The sequence below is a fragment of the Castor canadensis genome, chromosome X (genome assembly GCF_047511655.1).
Source record: "Castor canadensis chromosome X, mCasCan1.hap1v2, whole genome shotgun sequence".
Taxonomy (NCBI): Eukaryota; Metazoa; Chordata; class Mammalia; order Rodentia; family Castoridae; genus Castor; species Castor canadensis.
Window position 1 is genome coordinate 39,257,503 of NC_133405.1, and position 25,549 is coordinate 39,283,051.

Genomic DNA, 25,549 nt, shown 5'->3' on the forward strand with positions numbered 1-25,549 from the left:
TTGCCCAAGACTGTTCCAAGTTAAAGCAGGAGTGCCTTTTTCAGTCTAGTCTTGCCCTGAGGGCACCCTTTTGTAATCAATGCACCTGGAGAAAGTGACTTGTAATTGGAAGGAAAAGTGACTGTATGTGTCATCGGTGACCCTATCACCAATCATTCAGAACTCTGACTTCTCTTAGTAAAATGTTATAGAGTAAGTTAAAATCTGACAGGTGTGCATTTCCTCATACCTGGCATACCACAAGTCACTTCAATAGTCAAAAACATGCTATTGTCTCAGAATGAGATATGAAAAGTTGTTTTTCTTGTTATGAGTGCTTTTGAGCATCATTGCCTTCTAAAAATTAGGTTGGTTCGATGATCACAATTTCAGCTGAAAGATAGGTCCAAATTTTATACATCATGGAAAAGTGGAATATTATTAGTTTTTTTTTTTTTGGTGGAACTGGGTTTTGAACTCAGGGCTTCACACTTGCAAAGTAGGTGCTCTACCACTTGAGCCATGCCTCCAGTCCGTTTTGCTCTGGTTTTTTGGAGATGGGATCTCTCAAACTGTTTGCCTGGACTGGTCTTGGACTGCGATCTCCCCTATGTTGGCCTCCCAAGCAGCCAGGGTTACAGGTGTGAGCCACTGACACCTGGCTTATTTTCAGCCCAAATGAAAAGTGGAATAATTTAAATGAAAAACAACAAAGAAGGAATGTCTCTGCTGTAACCCTAATGTAATCACTTCCATAGGCTAGTAAAACTTCTGATACTTGGGAATGCCATGCAAAATTGTAATTAAATTGATTAATTTTCTTTTTTTTGTGATTTTATTAGCATATAGTAGTTCTACAGGGGAATACATTGTGATATTTACATATGTGCTTACAATAGATCTTAGATTTACCGCCTCCATCATTCTCCATCTTACCCCCTCCTCCCCAAATTCGTTAATTTTTAATTGTCTTACAAAAGTTACATGACCTTCACTTTTTTCTCTTTTTCTTCTTGTGGTGCTGGTGATTGAACCCAGGGTCTTATGCATGATAAGCACATGTTCCACCACAGAGCTATACTCTCAGGCTCTACTTTGTAAACATTTTTAAATACATTATTTTAGTTAAGCTAAAATTATCAAGTTCTCAATATTTTCCGCTGTTCCTTAGATTAAAAAAATTTTTTTTACACAAGAAAGAATAGAAATTTTGTATGTCCATTAAATTGGTTCAGAGAGTTTGCATTTGCCTTTCTACTTGAGTAAAGAAATTGCTGGGGTGGATGATAAAGTTATTTGAAGGATAGCACAAGGCTGGCCACTGTGCTGGAGTCTTCTCAATGCAGCTTTTCAAAGCCGTGCTGTGATCCTAACGAGCTCACTGTTTTGTGCTGTGTCCCTCCATGAGGAAGGACTTGCTTTATCATCTGTGAGCAAGCTCCCAGTGTCCTCTACACTATCCACTCAGATCAGTTTCTTTTGTGGGATGGCTCTTTCTTATTCCTCACCACCTTTCTCTCCAAGACCCTCAGTAACCACCTAACTTCTTTTGACCCTAAAGTGAGCCTGGCACAAGCCTAATGGCCAAAGCCAAACAAGACAGAGGCCTATGACTTAAGAAGGAAGATTTCTGAAAGAATTGCAGAAAACATCAAGTGGCTTCCGTTGTATGGGGCTTGCTTACAAAATACTGGATTTGAATTTTTTCTTTTTCTGGAAACTGCTGTAGGCCTAAACTTGGAGAAAAAAAAAAAAACAAACAAAACACTGCTTAAATAAAAAAACCCATGCCTATAGCCAGGCATGGTGGTGTGCCTGTGATCCCAGCCAGTACAAAGGCTGAGGCAGGAGATCTGTTGAGCCCAAGAGTTCTGGTTAAGCTAGGTAACTTGGCAAAACCCTGTATCGAATGAATGAATGAATGAATGAATGAATGAATAAACAAACAAACAAATACACGTATTCTTCCTCAAAATTAATATAAACTCATTTTGTTTGTAGCTTGGTTTATAATCAATGTCCCTTAAGCCACAGTTCAAATAAAAACCAGAAACCTAACCTGCAAGTCCACGTTCATTTCTCTTTCCTTAATCATTGACAGGAACAGCACGCTCCTGTTTCTTGGATAACTAAGACCTAGCCATGTTTTGTTTAGCAACTTGTAAGATGTTTCATTGATGACATTTGGTCCAGTGCCCCTTTCTTGCAGTACAGTCATGGTAGTACCATTATGACACTTTAGGCAGGTTTCTTTACTGTCCTTCATAGTTCAAGTTTCTTGAATAGCAGGAGCTAACTGAAAAAGGCCTCTGGGTAATGTTGGTAAAGTCACTTGCCTCTTTCAGGAACCCATGTTTCTTTGTTTTCATTTGGAAAAATGGGAGCATAAAGATATTAATTCCTTCTAATTCTAAAAAATCACTGGTGTTGCCAAAATTATTATGCATCTTCTTTACTTTTTAAGACTATACTAATCATTTAAAGCCAATAAAAATGGTGTGGAAACTGTAATGCTTCAAAATATATGAAATTAAAATTCCTCTAGATCATTTTTCTTGCAGACACTCCATAATATTACTAGTACAATTACAAATTTTAATGGCTTAGGCCTGTTCTTTCTAGTAGATAAAAAAAATTCTGGTGCTGGGAACACTGGGGACATGGTTCAAGTGATAAAGTGCTTGCCTAGCAAGTGCAAGGCCCAGAATTCAAAGCTCAGTACCTCTCTCCCCACAAAAAAGATAAAAATTCTGAGCTCTAAGTTGTATCAAAAGCAACCAGTCATAGTTTAGTTATTTGCTGCTTTAAATTCACAACTGAACATGCAGTAACAAGGGGAGCAAGTTATACATCAGAGGACATGCAAGTCTGAAATTGCAAATCAATTGCAACTTACTATTGAACATAGAATTCAAAGCCAAAGGCTTTGGCTGTAACTGGAGACAAAAATGATGGGAGGAAATCAGTATTTCAAAAGAAAAAATGGCAAGAACTAGTTCTGACACATGCCTGCATTTTAGAAACAACAACCCTCCCTCCCCACGGCTGACAGCTGGGTAGACATCATTACTTAGGCAATATACCTCCTGACCTGTGAGGGCTCGTAAGGAGTTAATTCTAACCAGAGAGAACATAGATAGGAGAATATGTTGCAGCTGTCTCAGGGCAAAAGTAAACCATGGAAAAGGAGTACTGGAATGCTGGGAAGTTTTGGAGAAATATTCAACACTAGTTACTAGTTTACGATTTATTGAAAGGAATGCCTAGTAAGATGTAGTCAAAGTCACCCTTAAAACAGCAAAAACAATATCCATAAAATCTTAAAGGCTGGCCAAATATTTGGGCTCATGCCTGTAATCTCAGCACTTCAGGAGGCTGAGGCAAGAAGGATAGTGAGTTCAAGGCCAGGCCTGGGCTACACAGCAAGACCCTGTCTTAAAAACCAAAACAGAAACGAAATAAAAACAAAATCTTAAGGGTGTTCTTATTTGAAGGAAGAGACAAAAGCTACTTTTAAATATATATCTCCACAACTTGTCAATAAATATGGACTGAAAGTGGCATAAGTCTAGAAAATCTAGACCCCAATTGTTAACAGAAGAGTTAGGCGTCAATGAAGAGCCACGTGCCTGCCACACTTAGATGCTTCAGGTACTGAGCACAGAAGACGAAAGTAAGTGCTTGGGAGAGGTGGGAGGATTAACCCTGAGGAGCATTTGATGTCACTAGGGAAGAAAACAAAACTTTTAAATGCCTCTCCCAACGGACTAAAAAGATATGCTTCTAACTTTCAATTATCAAAATGATTGCCCTAGAGAAAATGGTATAGTTAAATACCACTGTCAGAGGAGTAGAAAACATCTTTTTAATCAGAAAGTTGAGCTCAGGAAGCTTCTAAGACTGTGAGTCATGGTGTATCATTAAAATTGCTGAGCACACTGTTCACTATGGTGAGAGAAAGATCACAGCAAGGATGTCATTTAGCACCTGGGGAGATGCCCGTAATGATGCCCTGAGGGCGACTGTTCACTTTTCACAGCCAGCAGTCTCTGAAGTGTTCTTTCTTGGCAGGACTAGGGTTTGAACTCAGGACTTCACACTTGCAAAGCAAGCGCTTTACAGCTTCAGCCACACCTCCAGTCCATTTTGCTCTGGTCATTTTGGAGATGAGGGGTCTCACAAACTAGTTTCCTGGGCTGGCCTTGAACTGTGAGCCTCCCGATCTCGGCCTCCCAAGTAGCTAGGATTATAGGCAGGAGCCACTGGCACCTGGCCTGACGGTTCTTTTTCTCAGTTCTTTTGCTAAGATATTCTAGTGGCTGAAAGAACTAACTAAACTTAGTGGGCAGGAGACAGAAGCTAGTATTCAGAGTACTAACATGACATATTTAGCTATTTAACATAATAGTATTTATACTGTGAGATCTCACTAGACAAAGGAACAGCCATTATTTCTAATAATTGCAGATGTTTACATACTTACATAAACAAATTCATCAAAACTTATCTTCCCATCTTTATTTCTATCACCATCCAGCATGAGTTTCTGAATAATTTCTCTCACTTTATATCCAGGTAATGGCATATTAGCTTCCTTGAAAAGCTCATGAAGTTCATAGTCACAAATGAATCCATTGCTGTTGAGATCTTCGTAACAATGAAGGGCAAGCCAAAAAAAAAAAAGGAAAAAGGAAAAAGATTAGAGAAATAAGTTAGTTAATTAATGGTATTTTCCTTCAGCTTTTGGTTCAGCTCATAACTGGTTCATTTAATTATGATCTTTTCTTATTGTTTGGAACATAAGAATGTTTGAAAGGGAAATGAAAATTTTGACTAAAATGACAGTTTTTATATCATGAATTCTGTATTTTAAACAGTAAGAAGCTTTACTTAAAAATAGTATCTCTGATTTTAAAAAAGCATCCTTGGTTAATAAGAACTATTAAAATATAGAGCTGGCTGGGTATAGTGGTGCAGACCTGTAATCCAAGCTACTCCAAAGGTGGAGATTAGGAGGATCATGGTTTGAGGCCAGTTCCAGTAAAAAGTTAGTGAGACCCCCATCTCAACAAATAAGCTTAGCATGTTTGCAGGCATAGGTAGGAGGATTACAACTGGCCCTGGGCAAAAGCAAAAGACTCTATCTGAAAAATAACTAAAGCAAAAAAGGACGGAGATGTAGCTCAAGTGGTAGAGCTCCTGTATAGCAAGTGTAAGGTCTTGAGTTCAAACCCCAATACCACTAATCTCCCAGACAAACAAAACCCCACAGAGCTAAGTGGACTTTTAAAAAAACAATACACTGGTGGTGCATGTAGAGATGGTAGGTGGATAGGAGACTGCATGTCACAAAAAACAAAAATGGGAAGGTGATTGGGAAGTAGTGAAGAGGTCAGGTAGAGATGAATCAATTCGGGTTGTAATACACACGTGCATGGAAGCAATGCTAGGAATCTCTCTGTATAGCTACCCTTGCCTCAACTAGCAAAAACGCTTTGTCTTTCTTATTATTGCTTATGTCTTCTCTTCAACAAATTGGAGAAGAGGGCAGAACAGGTTCTGCCTGGAAGCAAGGGGGTGGAAGGGAGAGGTAGGGGGCAGGGAGAGGGGGGAGAAATGACCCAAACAATGTATGCCCATGTGAATAAGTGAATTAAAAAAAACAACAATAAAAATCCACTTCACACAGACAAAACACTGCCATGGTATAAAACAACTTCTACTGAAACTGTGAGTTTGATGTTCTGATTCTTTCATTAGTAAAAAAGTGTTTTCCTGGCAGTCCTGGGATTTGAACTAAGGGCTTTGTACTTATGAGGTAGGTGCTCTACTGTTTGAGCCACACCTCCAGCCCTTTTTGCTCTGGTTATTTTTGAGATAGGCTCTCACTTTTTCTCCAGGCAAAATGCTTCCCATCCTTCCCAGGATGACAGGTGCCACGTCCAGCTTTTTTCCATTGAGATGGGGGTCTCATGGACTTTTATTCATTTATTTATTTATTTTTGGCCTGGGCTGGCCTAGAACTGTGATCCTCCCAAACTCAGCCTCCTGCATAACTGGGCTGACAGAAACATACCACTGCACACACCTGCTGGTTGAGATGGGGGGGGGTCTTGTGAACTTTTTGCCCAGGCTGGCCTTGAACTGTGATCCTCCTGATCTCAACCTCCCAAGTAGCTAAGATTACAGACATGAGTGAGCCACTGACACCTGGCTTAGCACAAAGTTTTATGAATTAATGTTGATTCTATTTCAAAACTCACCTGAAATGAAGCAACCACCTTAGGACCAATTTTTTCAAGTTAATGTAAACAAACATGAATCCAAGGCGAATATAGAGTTCATAAAAAGAAATGTGGTACTGAGCAAAGCAGATGTTTAACATGACTCTATAAATAATCTTTTTATTTTTGTGCTACTGCAGTTTTAACAGAATATATATCAAAGTGTTGATTAGATGAATGATGCCTATTCTGAAGCTGTTAAAAATGGAGAAAAATGACCATAAGTTTGTTTATTGAAAAAGAAAGCCAGTGTCCTAAAGATTGTAATCACTTGAGTGTATACATTTAGTGAATAAATTTTAACTTTCGCTAGCAATATCAACTCTGTAAATTAAATTAAAACAGAAAGAAAACCCCAACAAGGAAATGCAAGGTGATCAAAACATCGTTGGAGGAAATATATTGTGAGTAGATTTTAATCTACTTAAAAAAAGTCTGCCAGGTACCAAAGACAGCACAGCCAACAAATGGAAGTCCTGACTATTAAATATCCTATAATGTAATACCACAATTTAAGTGCTCCAAAAAAATAAAGCAGGGTTAAGGGTTAGACAAGTGACTATTTTATGTTTTCCCCTGGAAATGTCCCTTTTTTGCTTTAGTTATTTTTCAGATAGCATTTCGAATTTTTTCCCTGGAGCTGGCCTTGGATACAATTCTCTTACCAACACCTCCCAAGTACCTGGAATAACAGGCACTTGCCACCAAGCCTGACTTCTTTGTTGACATGGTGTCTTGCTAACTTTTTGCCTGGACCTGCCTCAAACTATAATTTTCCTGATCTCCATCTCCTGAGTAGCTAAGATTAAAGGTGCAAGCTACTACACCTGGCTGACATTTATTTGTTTATTGTTTTTGAGACAGGGTCTTGTTATGTAGCCCAGACTGGCCTCGAACTTGTAATCCTTCTGCCACCATGCCTGGTGGGTGACATTTTTGACTAGCACAACCAGGCAGGGAGAAGATGTTACTGTCATCCAGTGGGTAGAGGCCAGGGATGCTGATAAATATCCTGCAGTGCATGTCCCCTCCCCCTCCCCCAACCTCCTCACTATGCAACACAGAATCTGCAGCTCAAGATGTAAATCATGCTGAGGATGAGTAACTGTGGGATATAGTGACCTTGAGGGGGGTGCTATTCGGACAGAATGGTCAAGGAAGGCCACTTTGATGAGGTATATTTGAACACAGACTTGCATGAGTGAAGGAGGAGATGTGGAGGAAGAAATACCAGGGAGGGGAAAGAGCAAATGCAAAGCCCATGTGCACAAGTGTATGTGGTGTGTTCTGGGAACAGCAGAGATCCAGTATGCCTTGAACAGAGTGAGCAAGGGGGAGAGCGAGAGAGAGGGTCAGGGGGCAGATTATAACATGCTTCTAGGCTGTGAGACATATTTTTAATTGTCTAAAAATATGATTCATATTGGAAAATTTTTGTTAATCACTAAAATATTAAATATCCAATAGGAAGCCATTTCACCAATACTTTGAAGGCTGATGAAATTCTTGTGTTTGTTTTATAGTTCTGGGGTTCTAACCCAGGGCCTCACATGTGCTAGGCAAGTGCTTAACCTCTGAGGGATAGCCTTCCTTCAAAGGCGGATGAAAGTCCGTGTGTAGTTATAATCCCTAGCATAAGCTCTACCACTGAGTCATACCATGCAGCCCCTAGAGCCAAAACTTCTTAAACATATATTACTACAACTGAAAATCAATTACAATAGCTGTCCTTATGTTTTGTTTTGTTTTGTTTTGTTTTGGAAAGCAGGCATGATACTGCTTGAGCAGTATCTCCAGTCCATTTTGCTCTGGTTATTTTGGAGTTGGGGTCTGGTGAAGTATTTTCCCAGGCTGGCCTCAAACCACAATCCTCCCCCATCTCAGTCTCCCAAGTAGGTAGGATTATAGATGTGAGCCACCAGCACCTGGCTAAAATAGCTGTACTTTTAAAACATCAGTCACAAATTGCTCAAAACTTCTGAAAATCACTTACATTTTCTTCAAGGAAAAGCACTCAATTTCCCTAAGACATATCTTCACTTTCATTGCTTTGAATTTATAAAAGGTCATATATCAAACCCTTCATTTCTACATATAAACTGTTTATATATAGAAATCAAGCCACCAGCAGCATCAAAGTAACCCACATGGTATTGTGGTCTAATTTGAGCAACACTGAATATGTGAAAGTGCTGGGTTTGACCACACCTGCTCCTGTACGCGCACACACACACACACACTTTTCCCCTATAAAGTACTAAGTATGGACTAAGTGTGACATGGTAAAAGGTACATAGGATCTAACTTCAGCTTGGCTACTAATTTCCACGAGTTCCTTCTCCAAATCTTAGTGTTCTCATCTGTAAAATAAGTGCTTTGAGCCAAATGATCTCTAAGGTCCCTTGTGGCTCTATCACACTGTGAGTCTAAATCAAAATACGTGGGATTTTACAACCTCCTACCCCCATCCCACACACATATTTGAAAGCCAGAGAGAAACTAATAATGCATGTTAAAACAGAGTGATAACAGTCTGATCACTACTGTACCTTAATGCCTAAATATAATATTCTTGCATATTTTGGGGGCAGTACTGGGGTTTAAACCAAGAGCATCGCACTTGCTAGGTAGGCGTTCTATCACTTGAGCCACTCTGTCAGCCCATATTCTCTCATTCTATGATAGCTTTAGAGAAGAAAATAGCTTATTCCTTTTAATAATAAATTTTGTCTACTTTAGTGGTTTTTGATAGGAAAACATTTTAAAATTTATTCCCTTTCTTTGAATTCTGAGAAAGGCTAGGCCTATGTAACTGAGCACAGTTTAACCTTTTGTTATGGATTTCAGCTTTGACCTGCCATATAAAAGGTACACAGTAATTGATTTTTTGGTAGTCTTTTTTAAATGTAGGACAAATATACTACTATTCAACCTCTACTTGTAAGGTTGGCAGCCCTGAGAACTCCCTTTTTAATGTAGCATGTTATGGGTGCATCCTTAACCCCAAAGGAATGAAGGGCAGATGTTTCCACATGCAGAGGCACTCTTAATGATATAATAGAAGGCAGAGATATCTTAAGCTAAATATTCAAAAAGTATGATGGATTCAAAGCTGCATGAAACTGACCAGGGCCCTGAGAGACTATCAGGAAGTTTATTTGTATTAGGTGGAAACAGAGATCTGAGTAACAGGGAGAAGTACTGTTTGCACAAACTCTCTCTGCAATAACCTCTCTTGAGCATTAATTAGAAGACAGCTCATTGATGTGATTAAAAGATGCCAGGAAGTAGCCACCCTAAAATATAACTAACGTAAAATAACCACATGCGGAAACTCCATTTCAAACGAAGGGTAGTAATAACAGATGCCTTTAGTGAGGGACAGGAAAACATGAAAGGGGCTGGAGAATAGGAATTTGTCATTACATGACAATCTTCCTTATTAGGCTGTACATCTCTTGATAAAGGCTCTTTCAAGTCTTTTTTATCTCCCACCACCATACATAGCACAGTGCCTTGCATATAGTAAGGAACAGGAAAAAATTATGTTGGTGGAATCAAGGATTCTCAGATACTGACCAGAGAAAAAAATGCTGTAATCCTAGATGAGTGTTTTAAAACCAAAACGAAATGACAAAAAAAAATACAGAAATAGCACAAAAAAAGACAGACAATTCATCAGGAAACCAAACTTGACAGAAATATCCTTTAAATAACATTCAATCTCATTCCCTTTGTTCTAATCCTGTCCCCACCCTGCAGCCTTCAGATCTGTAATTTGGTTTTCTAAGTGAACACACCCACCAAAGAGGGCCAAAGCAGGCACAGGAAAGGCTGTCAGGTCAGGTTTCCAAATGCAGAAACCTACTTTGGCATTATTAAGAAATACCATGTAGCTGCGTGTGGTGCTGGTACACACCTTGTAGTCCCAGCTACTCCTGAGGCTGAGGCAAGATGATCACTTGAGCCCAAAAGCTTGATGCCAGCCTGGGCAACACAGTGAAACATCTCAAAAACAAAAAAGAAACAGGAAAAACCAAAAAAGAACAAATTATTCTTACGGCACACGGAGTACCTATTCTGTCACAGGCAATGAGCTAGACACAAAGATACAGAAATTGGCCAGACAGAACCCCTGGGTCTTACCATGGCTTCCAAAATCCTGTAAAACTTTTGAATCACTTGAGAGAGCTCTCCTTTATCTTTCCTCAGATGAAGAGAACATGTGTCATCTTTCAAAAGCTCTACCTCCTCTGCTATTTCCCTATTTTATTTAATCAAGAGATGTGAATTCAACTTATACTGCCTGCGGTGATCGAAGGCATTTTAGTGTTAGCACTAGTAAATTATAGCGTTCCTTTATTAGAGCTCCTGAATCATATATTTTGAAGAAAACAATTTCAATTTCAATAAGAAGGCAGAGGGAGCCTACAATAGCAGAGGCTAGCAATTAATTTTACAAAATCTCCCAGCTGGTAAAGTACTTGAAAGACAAAATAGCGTGCAATTATTTTTAAAGAGTTTTATGCTAATTTTATGTTCAATTCCCAGTTAAACAAGACAATGATACACCCGTAACCAGCATTGGGGATCTAATATGCTTTGGAAGGCCAGACAATGAGGTAGCATACTGGTGTTTTAGAAAGCATCAGTGACGTTATTAACCAGGAACTCAAAACCATGTTTGATTGGTGAAGTTTTCCTACCATGAGTTTTGACAGAAACACGAGAATTTAATAATCAACGGACCCAGAAAACAGAGGCCTAGATTGAAAGTAGTTTTAACAACTGGAAACAAAAATCCCAACCACCAGGCACGATGGCAGCTTCTTTATTCTCTCATTAAAGCTGCCAACATTCTGGAACCCATTTCTGGCTCATTTGCCACTTCTTCTAACTACGTGTTGGCATGAGTGGGAAAGACTGCATTTTCAAGGTTTGTGTGTTCTACCATTGTGTTTTCGACCAGCTGATGAAACAGATATGAATTATCATGCAGCCTACGTTACCCATTACAGTCTCAAGGTTTTTGCCAGCATGTTTCAACTTTTTGATTCGGAAAATATGGTCAGTACGGCTAGACGTTAACAAGCAGCAGAAAAAAATAAATGCCACCCAACTACTGAACAAAGTTCTGGCAAAAAGTAAAAAGCTAACTTTTAATAAGTGCGCCACATTTTTGTAATGACAAAAAAAAATACTGAAAAAGTCACTAAGAGACTTCCAGTACTGTGCTAGACAGGCCCGTCTTTTCATACTGGCTGCTGAACTAATGAGAAAAGAACTGTTTTGTTACAGGGTACTCTGTCTCTCTGTGTGTGTCTTCTTCGGATGACACATGTACGTACACATCTGCATTTTGTTTTAAAGGAAATTGCATTATTCCCTTTTACCAAGTATTAGTTTAAATGCCAGTTACCTCCCTCAACACCCTCCCCCAAGTAACCTCAAAATAAATAAACTTATTATACAGCCATGTTCCTGCCGAAGTTTGAATCACACCAAGAATGCATATCCTTAAAAGGAAATGTTTTCCCTCCCCTTGCATCCTGTTATTTAAGCTATTTTAAGTACTTGTCTGGAGAAAGCTGAGCCAGAATTCAAGTGGTTTTGATTTGAGCTGCTGTTTTACACTGCCCTTGCCCAGGTGCTATGTGCAGCAATCTGTCACTTCAAACGCATCTTTCAGGGTCCTACTTTGTCTTAGAAATCCAACAGTAAGAAAGACTAGGACTTTCTTTGACCCTCAAAGGGTGTGTGTATTGTTTTAACCATCCTTGAATCTGTCTAAATCTGGTGGTGTTCTTATACAGAGGTCCCATTTTGTGTGCCCTCATCTGCAACACACATGCAGCTTCAGCTTCTTCATTAACCCACTCTGGACAGTGCTCATTAGGACCTAAAGAAGAAAAGCAATCAAGTACAGATACATAGCCTTTGAAAAAACATTGGGTTTCAAAGTTCAAGTTCATTTGACTAATACATTTCACAAATTTTTAGCACTAAAAAATGACAATAGGAATCTAAGTGTCTAATAATGGATTCAGGCACACACACACACACACACACAATCTTGAATGCCCATAAAAGTTCGCAAAATATTGATTAAAAGGACTTGGCTAAAAGACTTGTACAGAAGAATTTAGATTATATTCTACCCTAAGATCTAAGCAGTAAAGTCAAGCTTTCATTAGGCATTAAACTTTAGAAAAGGCCGCTGCTAAACGTCTCCAGATGCTTAGTTAAATAAGAGGATGGCGTTTCACAGATTCTACTTTTTGAGGTAGCTCACTCCAGCAAACTTAAGAGGCAGCTTAATGAGTCCCAGCTAAGGGCATACTAGAGCTTGCTACAATAGTGTTCAATAGTGAATTCCCAAAGGCGGAGGCTAGGACTGGACAAGTTTAGAGGGCTAAGCCTAGGCAGTCAAAAATGTTTATCTTGCTCTTACCCACACGTGTGTGCTCCTGCCATCTTTCACGCTATCAACGCATGGCTTTCAGAGTACCCCAATATATCCACTTTTAATATTCCATAGGTAATTAATCAAATGGCAAAGTGACAGAGCACTGGTTAGTTTATTTTTTAGCCGAGCTATAGTATTTATTTATTTACTTAATTATTTGGTGCTGCTGGGGATTGGACCCAGGGCCTACAATATGCTAGGCAAGTTCTCTAGCCCCAGTCCTATAGTTTTTATTTTTTTAAGGCATAATTAAACAAATGTGCACTGTAGTTTTATTGAATACTAAAAGTGTATTCAACTAAACCACCATTTTTTGTGGCATCATCCTGATGTGGTTTTTATACCCTAGAGAATATCAAGTAATTGGAGACAACTCAGCTTCTGGGATGAGAGAAATCTGGTATGGCGAGAATCACCACAACCAAAATGTTTTGGCTTATTTTGGTTGGGCAACCTCAAAGGAATACACCCATGGCTCTTCCTAGTCATTTAACAAACCCCGTTATTCTTACATTTCAATAGTGCTTAAATTCCATGTTTAAAAGAAGTTCAGGAGACTGCTTCAGAGGGAAAATAAAAGTCATATTTAAAAGGAAATGTTTGTAGGAGTAGAGCAAAATTGAAAAATTAAAATTACCTGAAATTTATCTTTGTGGCAAGTAATAATCCATTTGACTTTTTTTTCCTTTTTTTGGTAGTACTGGGGTTTGAACTCAGTGCTTCACTTGAGCCATATCCCCAGCATAAGTAATAATCCATTAGTTTCCACAACAAGAAAAAAGTTACAATGTAAAACACATTTTCTGGCTGGTAAAGTATTCACTCACTAACCGTTCTGAAAAGATTTATCGATTCTGTTTTGAGACAGCATCTCAGTAGCCCAGGCTGGCTTCAAACTTTGGATCCTCCAACCTCAGCCTCCCAAATGCTCTGATTTTAGGCATGCACGGCTACACCCAGCTTTGTTTCTTCTTCCTTTTTACAGAAAAGTTATTCGGGATGGCAGATTTAAATTAAAACCGAAACATTATGAAGAAGGGGAAAAAAGAGAGCAAAAGCTTCTGCTACGCTATGGGAAAATACTGGAAACAATTGTTGAGAAAATTAAAATAATTACATAAGATTGGAGCTTAAAACTAAGCAGGTGCAGAAAGTGAGTGAAAGGAGAACTTTAAATTCCTAATACTCAGTTTATTGCTAGTAAAGAGAGTTTCAAAGCACTATTAATTGACTGAACAAAACCTGTGATTAGTGGTAATTACACAGATTTTCTCCACACACTATGATTTTGCTGAATTTCTAAGGAGATAATCAAGGCTATTATTGTTAATAGATGGGGGAAATCATATAATGATTTCCGTATTTTGTCACAATTGAAGTGAGGCAAAGTAGCCCTCCCTACTCCCTCCCCCCAAAGTAGGAAGCAACCATACTTGACAGGAAAATAAGTTACAGAGCCTTTTAAAAAATAAAGGTCCCCTGAATGAAAAAAATAAATTCTACAACACCTTTGACTGTTGCCTGAGGGCTCTGTAACTAATGACAACTAAAAAATTATAAAAGGTTTTTAAGGAAAATTAATAAGTTTTTTAAAGACTGACTATACACAAGCCTTTATTTTGCTGAAAAAGATAAAAATTTTATGTGCTATGGTGTAATGGCTAAAAAAAAACCCTCCAATAATAAATTCTGTTATAATGAAAATTTTCATAACAAAGACCCTTTGAATGTATGGTTGATAGAGACAGATCAAAAGACTGTGTATAGTGTTTTGGGATTCAATCAATTAAATATTTATTGAGAACCTAACATGTGTGCAACACTGTACTAGATATTGAGAGACTATAAAAGTAATATTGAGAACAGGAAGAAATTTTGGACTCCAGAATTCTTATTTTTACAGCATAAATGTTAATAAAAGTCTGTGTATAGGAACATATGCTTAGTAGAGAATTCAATAAGACTCACAGTCCGATCTCCTGCCTTTGGAAAACCTAAACTCTGCTTGACAGCAGTTCCCCAGTGATCCTTTTTTTCCAGTCAAATGTGTAATTAATCCCTCACTCACTACAATTTAACCCTATAGAGAAAATTGGCCAAATCCTCTTTATATCACTTTTATGGAACAATTAGCTCTTCTACTGGTAAAAAGTATTCCAAAACAGCCAAGATGCCCCAGCACTGACGAATGGATTAAGAAAATGTGGTATCTATACACAATGGAATTTTATGCAGCCATGAAGAAGAACGAAATGTTATCATTCGCTGGTAAATGGATGGAATTGGAGAACATCATTCTGAGTGAGGTTAGCCTGGCCCAAAAGACCAAAAATCGTATGTTCTCCCTCATATGCGGACATTACATCAAGGGCAAACACAACAAGGGGATTAGACTTTGAGCACATGATAAAAGCGAGAGCACACAAGGGAGGGGTGAGGATAGATAAGACACCTAAAAAATTAGCTAGCATTTGTTGCCCTTAACACAGAGAAACTAAAGCAGATACCTTAAAAGCAACTGAGGCCAATAGGAAAAGGGGACCAGGAACTGGAGAAAGGGTTAGATCAAAAAGAATTAACCCAGAAGGTAACACACATGCACAGGAAATTAATGTGACTCAACTCCCTGTATAGCTATCCTTATCTCAACTAGCAAAAACACTTGTTCCTTCCTATTATTGCTTATACTCTCTTTTCAACAAAATTAGAGATAAGGGCAAAATAGTTTCTGCTGGGTATTGAGGGGGTGGGGGGGAGAGGGAGGGGGCGGAGTGGGTGGTAAGGGAGGGGGTGGGGGCAGGGGGGAGAAATGACCCAAGCCTTCTATGCACGTATGAATAATAAAACAATTAAAAAAAAGTATTCAAAGTTCCATCCAGTAAATAATATCTCAGTTACCTTTAATTTTTAAGAAACATTGCACACAAATATTTCCAATACATTGCACATGAGGACAAGACCTATATTTAACAACAAACATTTATTTCAGGAGGCCAAGGACTGGAGAGTAAACAATTAATAAGGCATGGCCCTTACCCCAAAATTCTACTCATAAAGAAACAAATTAAGCTTTTCCTAACACAGAAAGATGAATGTTAGCCAAAGGAAATGGTTTTCTAAAATAATTATGATAAGACGATTTGTAAAGAATTATCAGAGAGCCGGGCACTGGTGGCTCACTTCTGTAATCTTAACTACTCAGGATGCAGAGATCAGGAAGATCATGGTTCAAAGCCAGCCCAAGCAAATAGTTCGTGAGACCCTATTTTAAAAAAACCCAACAAAACACAGGACTGTAGGAGCGGCTCAAGTGGTAGAGTGCCTTCCTAGCAAGCATGAAGCCCTGAGTTCAAACCCCAGTACTGCCCCCCAAAAGAGTATCAGAGAGAAAAAAATGAAAGCAACAAAAATCCTCACTTCTTACAGCCAAGAATTCACTTGCTGTTTTTCATAATCAAATATTGGACTATGTGGTACTCCTCTTACAGTGAGTACTAGCTACAGCAAGTTAAAATTTACTACATTTTTGATACATACACAAAATTTTATTAGATTCAGAGCTACACAGTTACTCTAGTTAAAATTCTGTTTTTGTTTTTTAAAAAATTTTTGAATTAGTATACATTAATAAAATGGAGGGATTCTGTTGTGATAATTCTTTGCATGCATACAGTGCACCTTGAACAATTCAGCCCTTCCATTATATTTCCAGGCAGTGTCGCCATATGCGGCCCAGGCTGGCCTCAAACTCAGCACTGCCTCAGTATCCCCAATGCTGTGTTTATGGGCTTGCACCACCATGCCTGGTTTTAATTTAGAATTGTAGTGGAGTTATGTATGAATAGTCACTCTGGCTGGGATTATTATTCTTCGAAGACAAGGTATGCTGTTACTATTAAATGCCTTTAAAGAAAATATTGCCCATATTTGGTCCTCCTTTTTCACTAAAGGGATTTTCAGCACAAGTCTAAGGGTAAATATGATTTAACTAATAAATCATTATGATCTAACTTCATACCCTTTAGTTTAGCAGACACTAAATAGTAATAGTCCACCTGTTGACTCAAGTGAGTATACAGTCCTTATCCTGTGTATCATCTACAGACTTGTCCTGAACATTGACATTTGAGTATAAATATTATATACTGCTTTCATAGTTGCCCAATGATAAGATGTGATATGATGCTAAAAGATAAATCAAGCCAGGTCTGCTGACACACACCTGAAATTCCAACTACTTGAGAGGCCAAGGCTCTCAACTACTTGAGATTGCAAATTCAAGGCTAATCTGAACAACTTAATGAGACCCTGTCTCAAAATAAAATAAAAAGGGCTGAGAATGTAGTTCAATGGTAGAGCACTTGCCTACCATGGATGTGCTAGGTTTAATCCCTAACACACACACACACACACACACACACACACACACGCACACGCACACGCACACACACACATGCACACGCGCGCACACACACACGCACACACACAAGGCTAAACCAAATGGCATAGCAGCTATGTGTTTCCATTTTAGATTGATGCTATTATTTAATTTAATTTGAGAAAGTGGAACAATCTGCATTATTCAAAGGCAGAGAAGATCCAAGAAAAAGGCAGTAAGTCAAGCTAATTAGAGAAGAGTAAACTTCCGTCTGATGTTTTCAGGGGTCATGCATTTCTTAAAGGACATGGTGAAAGATCCAAAATCTCTCCTCAGAAAAACATGGTACACAAATTATAATAATGCAACATGCGTCATAAGAATTTTAGGAGCCACAGCAGCCCCCACTTAATGGGCTAAGGCTCCTTGACCATATTATACACTAGATATAATTAGAAATAATACATTTTAAGTGTAACTTCTAAAACTTTACCTATCTAATTTTTGGGGGGAGGAGTGGGTTTTTAAAATTTGTTTGTTTGCTTTTTGAGACAAAGTATCCCTATGTAGCTCAGGCTGGCCTCACACTTGTGATCCTTGTGCCTCAGCTTCTCAAATACTGAGATTACAGGTGTGTGCTACCACACTTCAACCATCCCAAGTATTTTAAGTAACTTGTTTTAAGGCTCAGGATTACCATTCATGCAAATTTTTTTTGAGAGAAATAACTGTGAGATCAAATAAAGATTGCTTTTCTATAGTTATAATACAAAAAATACTCACCAACTTTTGCAAAGGCCTCTTTGAGTTCATCAAGCTCATCTTTGGAAATCTGAGTGGTAGCCATCTCATTCACTTAAAGATCTAAAGAGAAACGAAAGAGTTTTCAGACTTAAAGTCTGTGATAATATAAGCACTCTTCCTAAACCCTCGTTTAGTCACACTCTAAGCAGAATTGCAAGTGAATGAAACAATCTGAATAGGTGACTATATCTATAGTTATACCCATAATAAGAAAACAAACGAATGAGAAGTCCTCATTTACCAGCATTTCTGAATCTTCCTTTTAATGACAAAATCTTAAACCACCTTCAAAAAGTGTAAGGAAGGGCCAAGGTATCCGGCAATAACAGGATATACATAATAGAAATTCTTAGTTTGATATGCCAAACATAGATCAAAATTACTTCATCAATTCATGATGTAAAATATCATTTTCCCATTAAGCCACTATCATAGCCATTTGCTGAAAATACTGATTTTCAAATACCATACTGACATCTATCAATCACTCCCACTCGAGGGGTAAAGAGGAATCAAAGCAAATAGATTTGGTTTTGATATAGAAGTCACACAAGTGTATGTTAAAACACGCGTTCCTATGCACATAACTTGCTATATTATCTGAGTTTACACCCTTCCCAAATTGGGCCTATTTGATGGATTTAACCAACAGAGCAGAGGTTGGCAAACCATAGCCTGTAGGATAAATTTGGACCATTGCTTGTTTTTTATAGTCCTCAAGCAAAGTATGGTTTTTACAGAAGAAACTTGATAGTCAATTTAGATCACTGAGCACATTAAACTCAACCCCAATCAAGTGAAATATCTCAGAAAAATCCTATTCTTACCAGACTCGAACTAAAAAAAGTGCTCAATTACTATTAATTTTTAATTTTGTCAACAAAAACTTCCAGAAATAGTATTCAATATTCTTGATTTTGCCTCCTGATATACAATAGTCACAATCTGAATCATTACAAAACATTTGCTGACTCTTGTAAGAATTCCATATTACAATGGACAATCTCCAAATACAAACCTATTGACAAGTCTGGACCAAGGAAAATGAAACCAATTGTACGTTGCTATTTTTATTTGCTTCAGTTATTTTTCTTTCTTTTGATTTTTAAAAGTTTTATTTTTAAGTGAGTTTTAGGTTCATAGAAAAATTAAGCACAGTTATAGAGTTCTCATATGCCTCCTTACACCCCTCACAGAGCCTCCCTGATTATCAACATCCCATACCCAGCAGTGAACCGGCAGTGGCACATCAGTACAACACTCAGAGTTCTTAATGTGCATTAGTGTTCACCCTCGGTGTTGGACAGTCTAAGGTTCAGACAAATGTATATTGATACATATTTACTGTTGCACTGTCATACAGAGTAGTTTCACTGTTGCCTTTTCAAAAAAAAGTGTTCTAAATGGTAAATTTCCCAAACTAAAAGTAAGAATATAATTTTGAGGGGCTGAGAATGTAGCTCAGTGGTATAGCAGTTGCCTAGCATGTGCAAAGCCCTGGATTTGATCCCCAGCACTGAAAACAAGATTGAGATCTTGTACAGTAAGTCAGCTGTATTCACAGATTTATTCCATGTGGATTTGAGCAAGCACAAGTTAAATAAATAAAAAAAAAATCAAAAGAAACTTCAAAAGCAAAAATTTTAAATTCTCATGTGCTCATTTGAAGCTCTCAGTCAGCCTGGTGGTGTTTAAGTTGTTGTTTGATCTGCTTAGTGGTTTTCTACCCTTAATTTTCTGAAAATCTGACTCCCCAAACCCAAGGTAAAAGTAAATGTGCTTAACTGAAGAAATCAAGTGAAAAAAAATTTTTTTTTGTGGTACGGGAGTTTGAACTCAGGGCCTCACACTTGCTAGTCTACCATTTGAGCCACTCTGCCAACCCCAAGTGAAAAATTTTGATTTGTTGAAAGCAGCCTGCCTTTAGCTGAACTTGGGAAAAATGAATCAAGCATGCGCAGTTTTTCCTCCATGGTGACCTCCTTGGAACTGTACACCTGCTCATACTAAATGGTCTACTGTATTAATTCCTTTAGATTATTTTATTAAAAGACAACAAATGATTCACCAACTCATTTTTTTTGTTTGTTTGTTTTTGCCATAAGCATAGTAGTCAGTACAGAGAAGCTAGGTAGCCAGGGGCAGGCAGGGAAGGGGGGAATTCTAAAGACAGCAGGGCCGCTTCTGTCCTTTGCACAGCATAGTTGCTATTTGTTCAAGGCACACGGTGAGACACTATATAAAGCATAACACTATACTTTAAAATTCACTGATTCAACAGCCATATGACAAGTACTACATTAAATAATTTCGTATATCTGTCAATTCCCTGTATACTCACAACAGCCCTATAAGGCAAAATATTTTTATTCTTTTTTTTTCTTTTAGATGACCACCTGGCTCATTAAGACCAAGGAAATGGAATCCAAACTCAGGTTTCTCAAATTCTAAAGAAGCTTTGTATGCATCATTGTATAATATATATCTAACACAAATATAATGGCTGGTATCTTTAACTAAATAAAACAGATTCTTTTGTGGCTCATAAACAAGATGACTGAATTTTCATGCCACTGTGTGAGATTTGCATCCCTCAAGCCTTGTTAGGGCATTGCCACATTACCCATGTGATTGAACAATAATGTAACCCAGAACTTGTCTGCTCCTAAACTTTTCTTACCTATGATATTAAAATGCTACTACAGACAGAAGCTTCTCAGAAGATAGACTGGATAAAATACCTTTTAGAGGAGTCTCAGATCTATAAGGCAAAGGAAGATCTTCAGTTAGATACAAAGTGAATCATTTTAAGGTTAAGTATAAGAGTGTTTTTTTCATAAATTAAGCTGCAGTTTCATGATAGTCATTTTAAAAGTGTATTTCTATATTTCACTAAGATGATGTTCGATACTGCCAATTACAAAAATGCTGGGTAGAATCTATTCCAATTTTTTTGGTAGTACTGGGATTTGAACTCAGGGCCTCATGTTTGCTAGGTAGATGATCTCCCACTTGAGCCACTCCACCAACCCCAGTTTTCTTTATACATGGTTTAAGCAATCATGTTTTCAATGCAAATTCATTATTCATCTCCATGAATTATATCATATAGAATAAAGGCACAGAAAGTTTGAAAGTGAGAAAAACTAAAGCATGTGGTTTGCCCTCTATTTATAAACGTCCTTTCCAGTTTAGGCAGTTTGAGTCAGTAATAATTTAAAATGTAAGTAAAAAACCCAACAACAACAAAAACTCACACAACTGCTTTTATTCTCACAGTACCATATCACTTCTGCACAAAAAAAGAAAATTAGAAAAGATGGGTCTGAGGGTTTGGGATGTAGCTCAGAGGTAGAGCATTTGTGTACTGCACATGAGGTACTGGGTTCAATTTTCAGCCCAGAAAGGAAGGAAGGAAGGATTGAAGGAAGGCAATTAAGTAAATACTATCTTTAAAAAAGAAAAAGAAATACAAAGATGGGGCTGGACTTAAACCACCCCCACTATCCATCCTTGTTCCAGCTGACCAGGAATTTGACCAAATCATTCCGTCCCATTTCTTCCCCATGCAGGCAGTAGGGCTGAATAGGTTAGAAATCTCTTTCCCTGCTCTTCATACCCCTCACCAGCACACCTCCTACCCTCTTCTATCCTCACATCATATTTTAAGCATGTGTTATATGCCTAGTTCTTGCCCTTGAGGAATTTACAATCTGGGGAGGCAAACATGTAAACAATTAATATATGACATAAAATGAATTCGTGGCTGCGATAAAGGTACAAATATACATTTTTTAGATGGCTAAAGGCTCTGGAGACTTTGAGGATTGTTAGTTCCTTCTCAGAGAGGCAAGGAAGGTCATTCTTTTGTTCTTTCTACAAAATTAGGAAATGCTTAGGTCTCATAGAAATGATTTTAAGGCACCAGTTTACTACAAAAATTAATCCAATGCATCAAAAAACACATATATACTTTGTTTTCTAATTTCTTATTTCTGTCTAATGGTCTTAATGAAAGCTTACAACAATTTCCTTTAAGCTTTTAACTCAGATTTTCCATCTCCAGATGTTAAGAGTCACAACTGAACACAAACAAAAAGAACTGGAGGCTGGGTGTGGCAGTACACACCTGTAATCCCAGTACTTCAGAGGATTGTAAATTTCAAGCCAGTCTGAGCTACATAAGCAAGACTCTGTCTCAAAAAAACAACTATAAAAAAGCTAAAACTAAAAATACAAAGTTAAATTTATTTATTTTTACTAATTTTATTTATTGAATTGCTTTTGGTGCCAGGAATCAAACCCAGGGCCTCACACAAGCTAAGCACATGCTCTGCTGGTGAGCTATATCCCTTGCCCAACAAAGTTCAATTGAAAAGTATCACAATATGTGCTCGAGTTGATAAGAATCACAGATCCTAAATCCACTTCGATCTTAAAGTTAGTACATGTAGACACTTCCTACCCAAATAAAAACAAGGTTCAGTTTCTCATTACAACTACTTATGGGTACTTGATGGTATCTTTAAGGAAATCGAGCAATAACGTATTATTATGGGAAAACAGCATCTTATTAAATAACTTGGAAATGACTGCAGGTTTTATTTATTATTTTATTCATTTATTTTCGTGATTTATTATACCTCTAGAAGGTATTTGCTTTACATTTTTCTTGGATTTAAAGTTATTTCTAAAAATTCCTATTTTAGCACTGCACTGAGATGTGTCTAAGATATAACTCTGGTTTCTTTTCATATTTCTTTGAGTGAGAGCTGGGATTTTTGTGTGTGTGCATGTGTTGGAGAGGTACTGGGGTTTGAACTCAGCATGCTAGGTAGGAGCTCTACTGCTTGGGCCATGCCCACAGCCCTATCTACAGACTGTAAAATATTAAAATTTGCAAGTTAAGTGAACAGCGGCTCTATTCCTCTTCATGGGCACTCATATACTGCTGAGCCTTTTGCTCTCAAAGCCAGACCAACTGGCTCACAAACAAAACCGAAAATTTGAGGTCATTTCTGCCCTGTAGCCACTAGCTTTAATCCAGAGTACTTGTGTCAAGATGTTGTTCCTCACCCAAAGATGTAGCACTTTCTAATGGAAAGCCTGTTGGAGATGTAACCAGAAGACATCAATTACTGCCCTGCTTCTGCTATTTCCTAACACTGTGTTCAAGGGCAAGTTTATTTGATCTTGCCGAGCCTCAGTTTCCTCATTTGAAAACAGCAATAATAACACCTCCCCCCTCAGGATTCTCATGAATATTAAAGATGGCACAGGTGAAGGCATACTGTAAACTATCAAGCATTGATCACAGCAGCTTCAAATCTTTGATGAAAGGACATTGGGAATAAACTGCCTAAGAAACTGTGAGAGGCGTTATAAATATTAGGCATTGGTTCTACTAAAAATACATGAAAAGTCACCTCATCTCCCCTATATTTATTCCCTACAAGAGTATAACAGGTCTTCCTCAGATATGAAAAGGATAAGTGTTATTCGATGTAATTTAAGAAGGATGGCCTAAAGAAAACCTGTCATCCACTTTTTACCCATGACACAACTTGGCTCTTCAGAAGGCCAGTTTCTACACACAAGTTGAAGAGCAGACCAGTGACACATTAAAACAAACAAACAAAAAACTAAACTAATTTTAATTCCTGGATCATCTTTTGAAATAGCTCCCAGCTTGTCTATGTTATCACGTTCCTCCTAATTTGCACATTTTCTCATGAGCAACGCAAAACAAAAGCTAAAGAGGTAAAAGTAAATAGCACTTGCTGAATACAAGGGCGGGCGACTCCAATTTCCTAATAAGTGATTAATGGCAAAAGTAAAGGCTGACTTTGAAATAATCTTTTGATTCCCACATTTGTCTTCTACAAACATGAACTTCATTTATATGACGAGAGAGACACAGAGGGAGAGAGACAGAGAGAGAGAGAGAGAGAGAGAGAGAGAGAGAAAGAGAACTGACATTCAAGGAAACAGAAATATCTTTTCCCTCCATTTCAATTCAGCAAATGAAATCACCCAAGGTCTCTAGAATTTTCAGAATTCTTTTGTCTGCAGAGCACTTTGATCTGCCTCCAGTTCTGATTCTGTTTCTTCCCTCGCTCCTATGCCTGCGTCCTCTGTACAGGCAAAGCAGGAATAAATAAAAAGCAAGCCTCTCTCCCCAAACATCTGAGGCACAGCAAAACAAATTTTCAACGAAGGGAATAAAACAAAAGCAAACAAAACCTTGTTTGTTTGTTTTTTTCATAAAAGGATATGGTGTACAACTGAGTACGAATTCAGGGCGTCACCCATAGAAGAATCTTATGCCTATGAAGTCATCCCTAATTACAGCGTTTGACTAACAATACAGCAATTATGAAACCACTCCACTGGCTCATTTAACTATACGTAAACCCTGAGCACAAATCTTTGCTGAGAACCCTTTGCTACAATCTGAAACTATTACTCAAAGTTCGAAAGGTATTTGAGGGAGAAAAGGAGGGGTTCCTGTTTTCATTTCCTAAGGCACTCAACCTTCGGAATGTAGCTCACTGAACAATGCACTTACTAGTGTGTCCTTCAGCTCCGTGTCAGGAGGAGGGCATGCGCCAGCTGGGAAACTCCTCTGTGGATAATCAACTGGGTGCTGAACTTCCACATTTTTCTTAACATTTAAAGGCAACTAAAGGATAAAAATGCGATATGGCTGGGAGTGTAAGGTCACTGGTAGAGCATTTGCCTAGCAAGTACTGTGGGTTCCATCCTCAGAACTACCAACCCCCCCATCAAAAACAAAAACCCAAAACCAAACCAAACCATACCAAACCAAAAATCAATCAGGGAATATTGACTATAGACTTTATCCCAGTCACTAGGATGCTAGGTAAGTAGAACTGGGAAAGAGAGGCTGGTCACTTACATTAGACATTGGGCAATAAATACTTGAAACTCGTGTCATGAAGAAGTAAGCAACGGGTAAAAAAAACATGGAAGAATCCGGTATTTCACTATAAAAGAGGGGAGGATCCAAAAGCGTAGCCACCATTGTGTGTGAACAATTGAAGAATGGAGGAGAGAGAGGGAGAGAGAGAGAGAGAGAGAGAGAGACAGAGAGACAGAGAGAGATTGTCACTTTCCTCCATTCAAAACAGGCAGTGCCTTGGAACACCCACACTTTACATACCAATCTGTACCAACAGAAACCCGACATCCTGCCTCCTCCCTAGTTAGGTAAGTCAACTGCTCTACCCTCTAGGACAGATGGGCGAGTGACCTTGTGTGGGCTAATGAGCTTTACTCTGGCTGTGATTACTCAAGCTCCAGAACCACATTTCCAAATGACTTTACAAGATTTCAACTTGAAATGTTCTCATTTGCCCATTCATCCATCTATACTCATCAAGACTTCAGTGAAGGTTGAATACGTGTTGTAGACATAGACAATTAAGACCGTAAGTTCCCTTTTCTGTGGAAGAGCTTCCTGTCTAGTAAGGGAAACAGATAGAAAAACAAAGATCTCATATCAGAGCCATCATAGTCATATATACTGAGTGGTGGGCGTCAGGGGACATTTTCTAAGAAGGTGAACTTTGTCTTAGAGGGCGGCAAAAAATTTCTCAGATAGACATCACTGGCGAT

General features: G+C 38.2%; 1 protein-coding gene and 2 non-coding genes across 6 annotated transcripts in view; 1 reads left to right on the forward strand and 2 right to left on the reverse strand.

Moving 5' to 3' along the window:
* Positions 1–25,549, reverse strand: part of Pls3 (plastin 3) — an 88,159-nt gene that overhangs the window by 21,137 nt on the left and 41,473 nt on the right. For 3 of the 4 annotated variants that reach the window (XM_074063602.1, XM_074063599.1, XM_074063600.1), the window contains exons 2-3: positions 17,891–17,971; positions 4,463–4,626 (exon numbers count right to left, since the gene is read on the reverse strand). In XM_074063602.1, coding sequence (XP_073919703.1) covers positions 4,463–4,626; positions 17,891–17,954 — 228 coding nt within the window. In that variant the 5' untranslated portion in view covers positions 17,955–17,971. Of the gene's footprint in view, positions 1–4,462; positions 4,627–17,890; positions 17,972–20,591; positions 20,679–25,549 lie in introns of those variants that run through there. The other variant, XM_074063601.1, reaches the window with a different exon arrangement.
* On the reverse strand, positions 9,166–9,301 carry LOC141420203 (small nucleolar RNA U109). Its single transcript, XR_012444870.1, has one exon. It is a non-coding gene; the product is annotated as a small nucleolar RNA U109 (small nucleolar RNA).
* Positions 20,441–20,544, forward strand: LOC141420198 (small nucleolar RNA U13). Its single transcript, XR_012444866.1, has one exon. It is a non-coding gene; the product is annotated as a small nucleolar RNA U13 (small nucleolar RNA).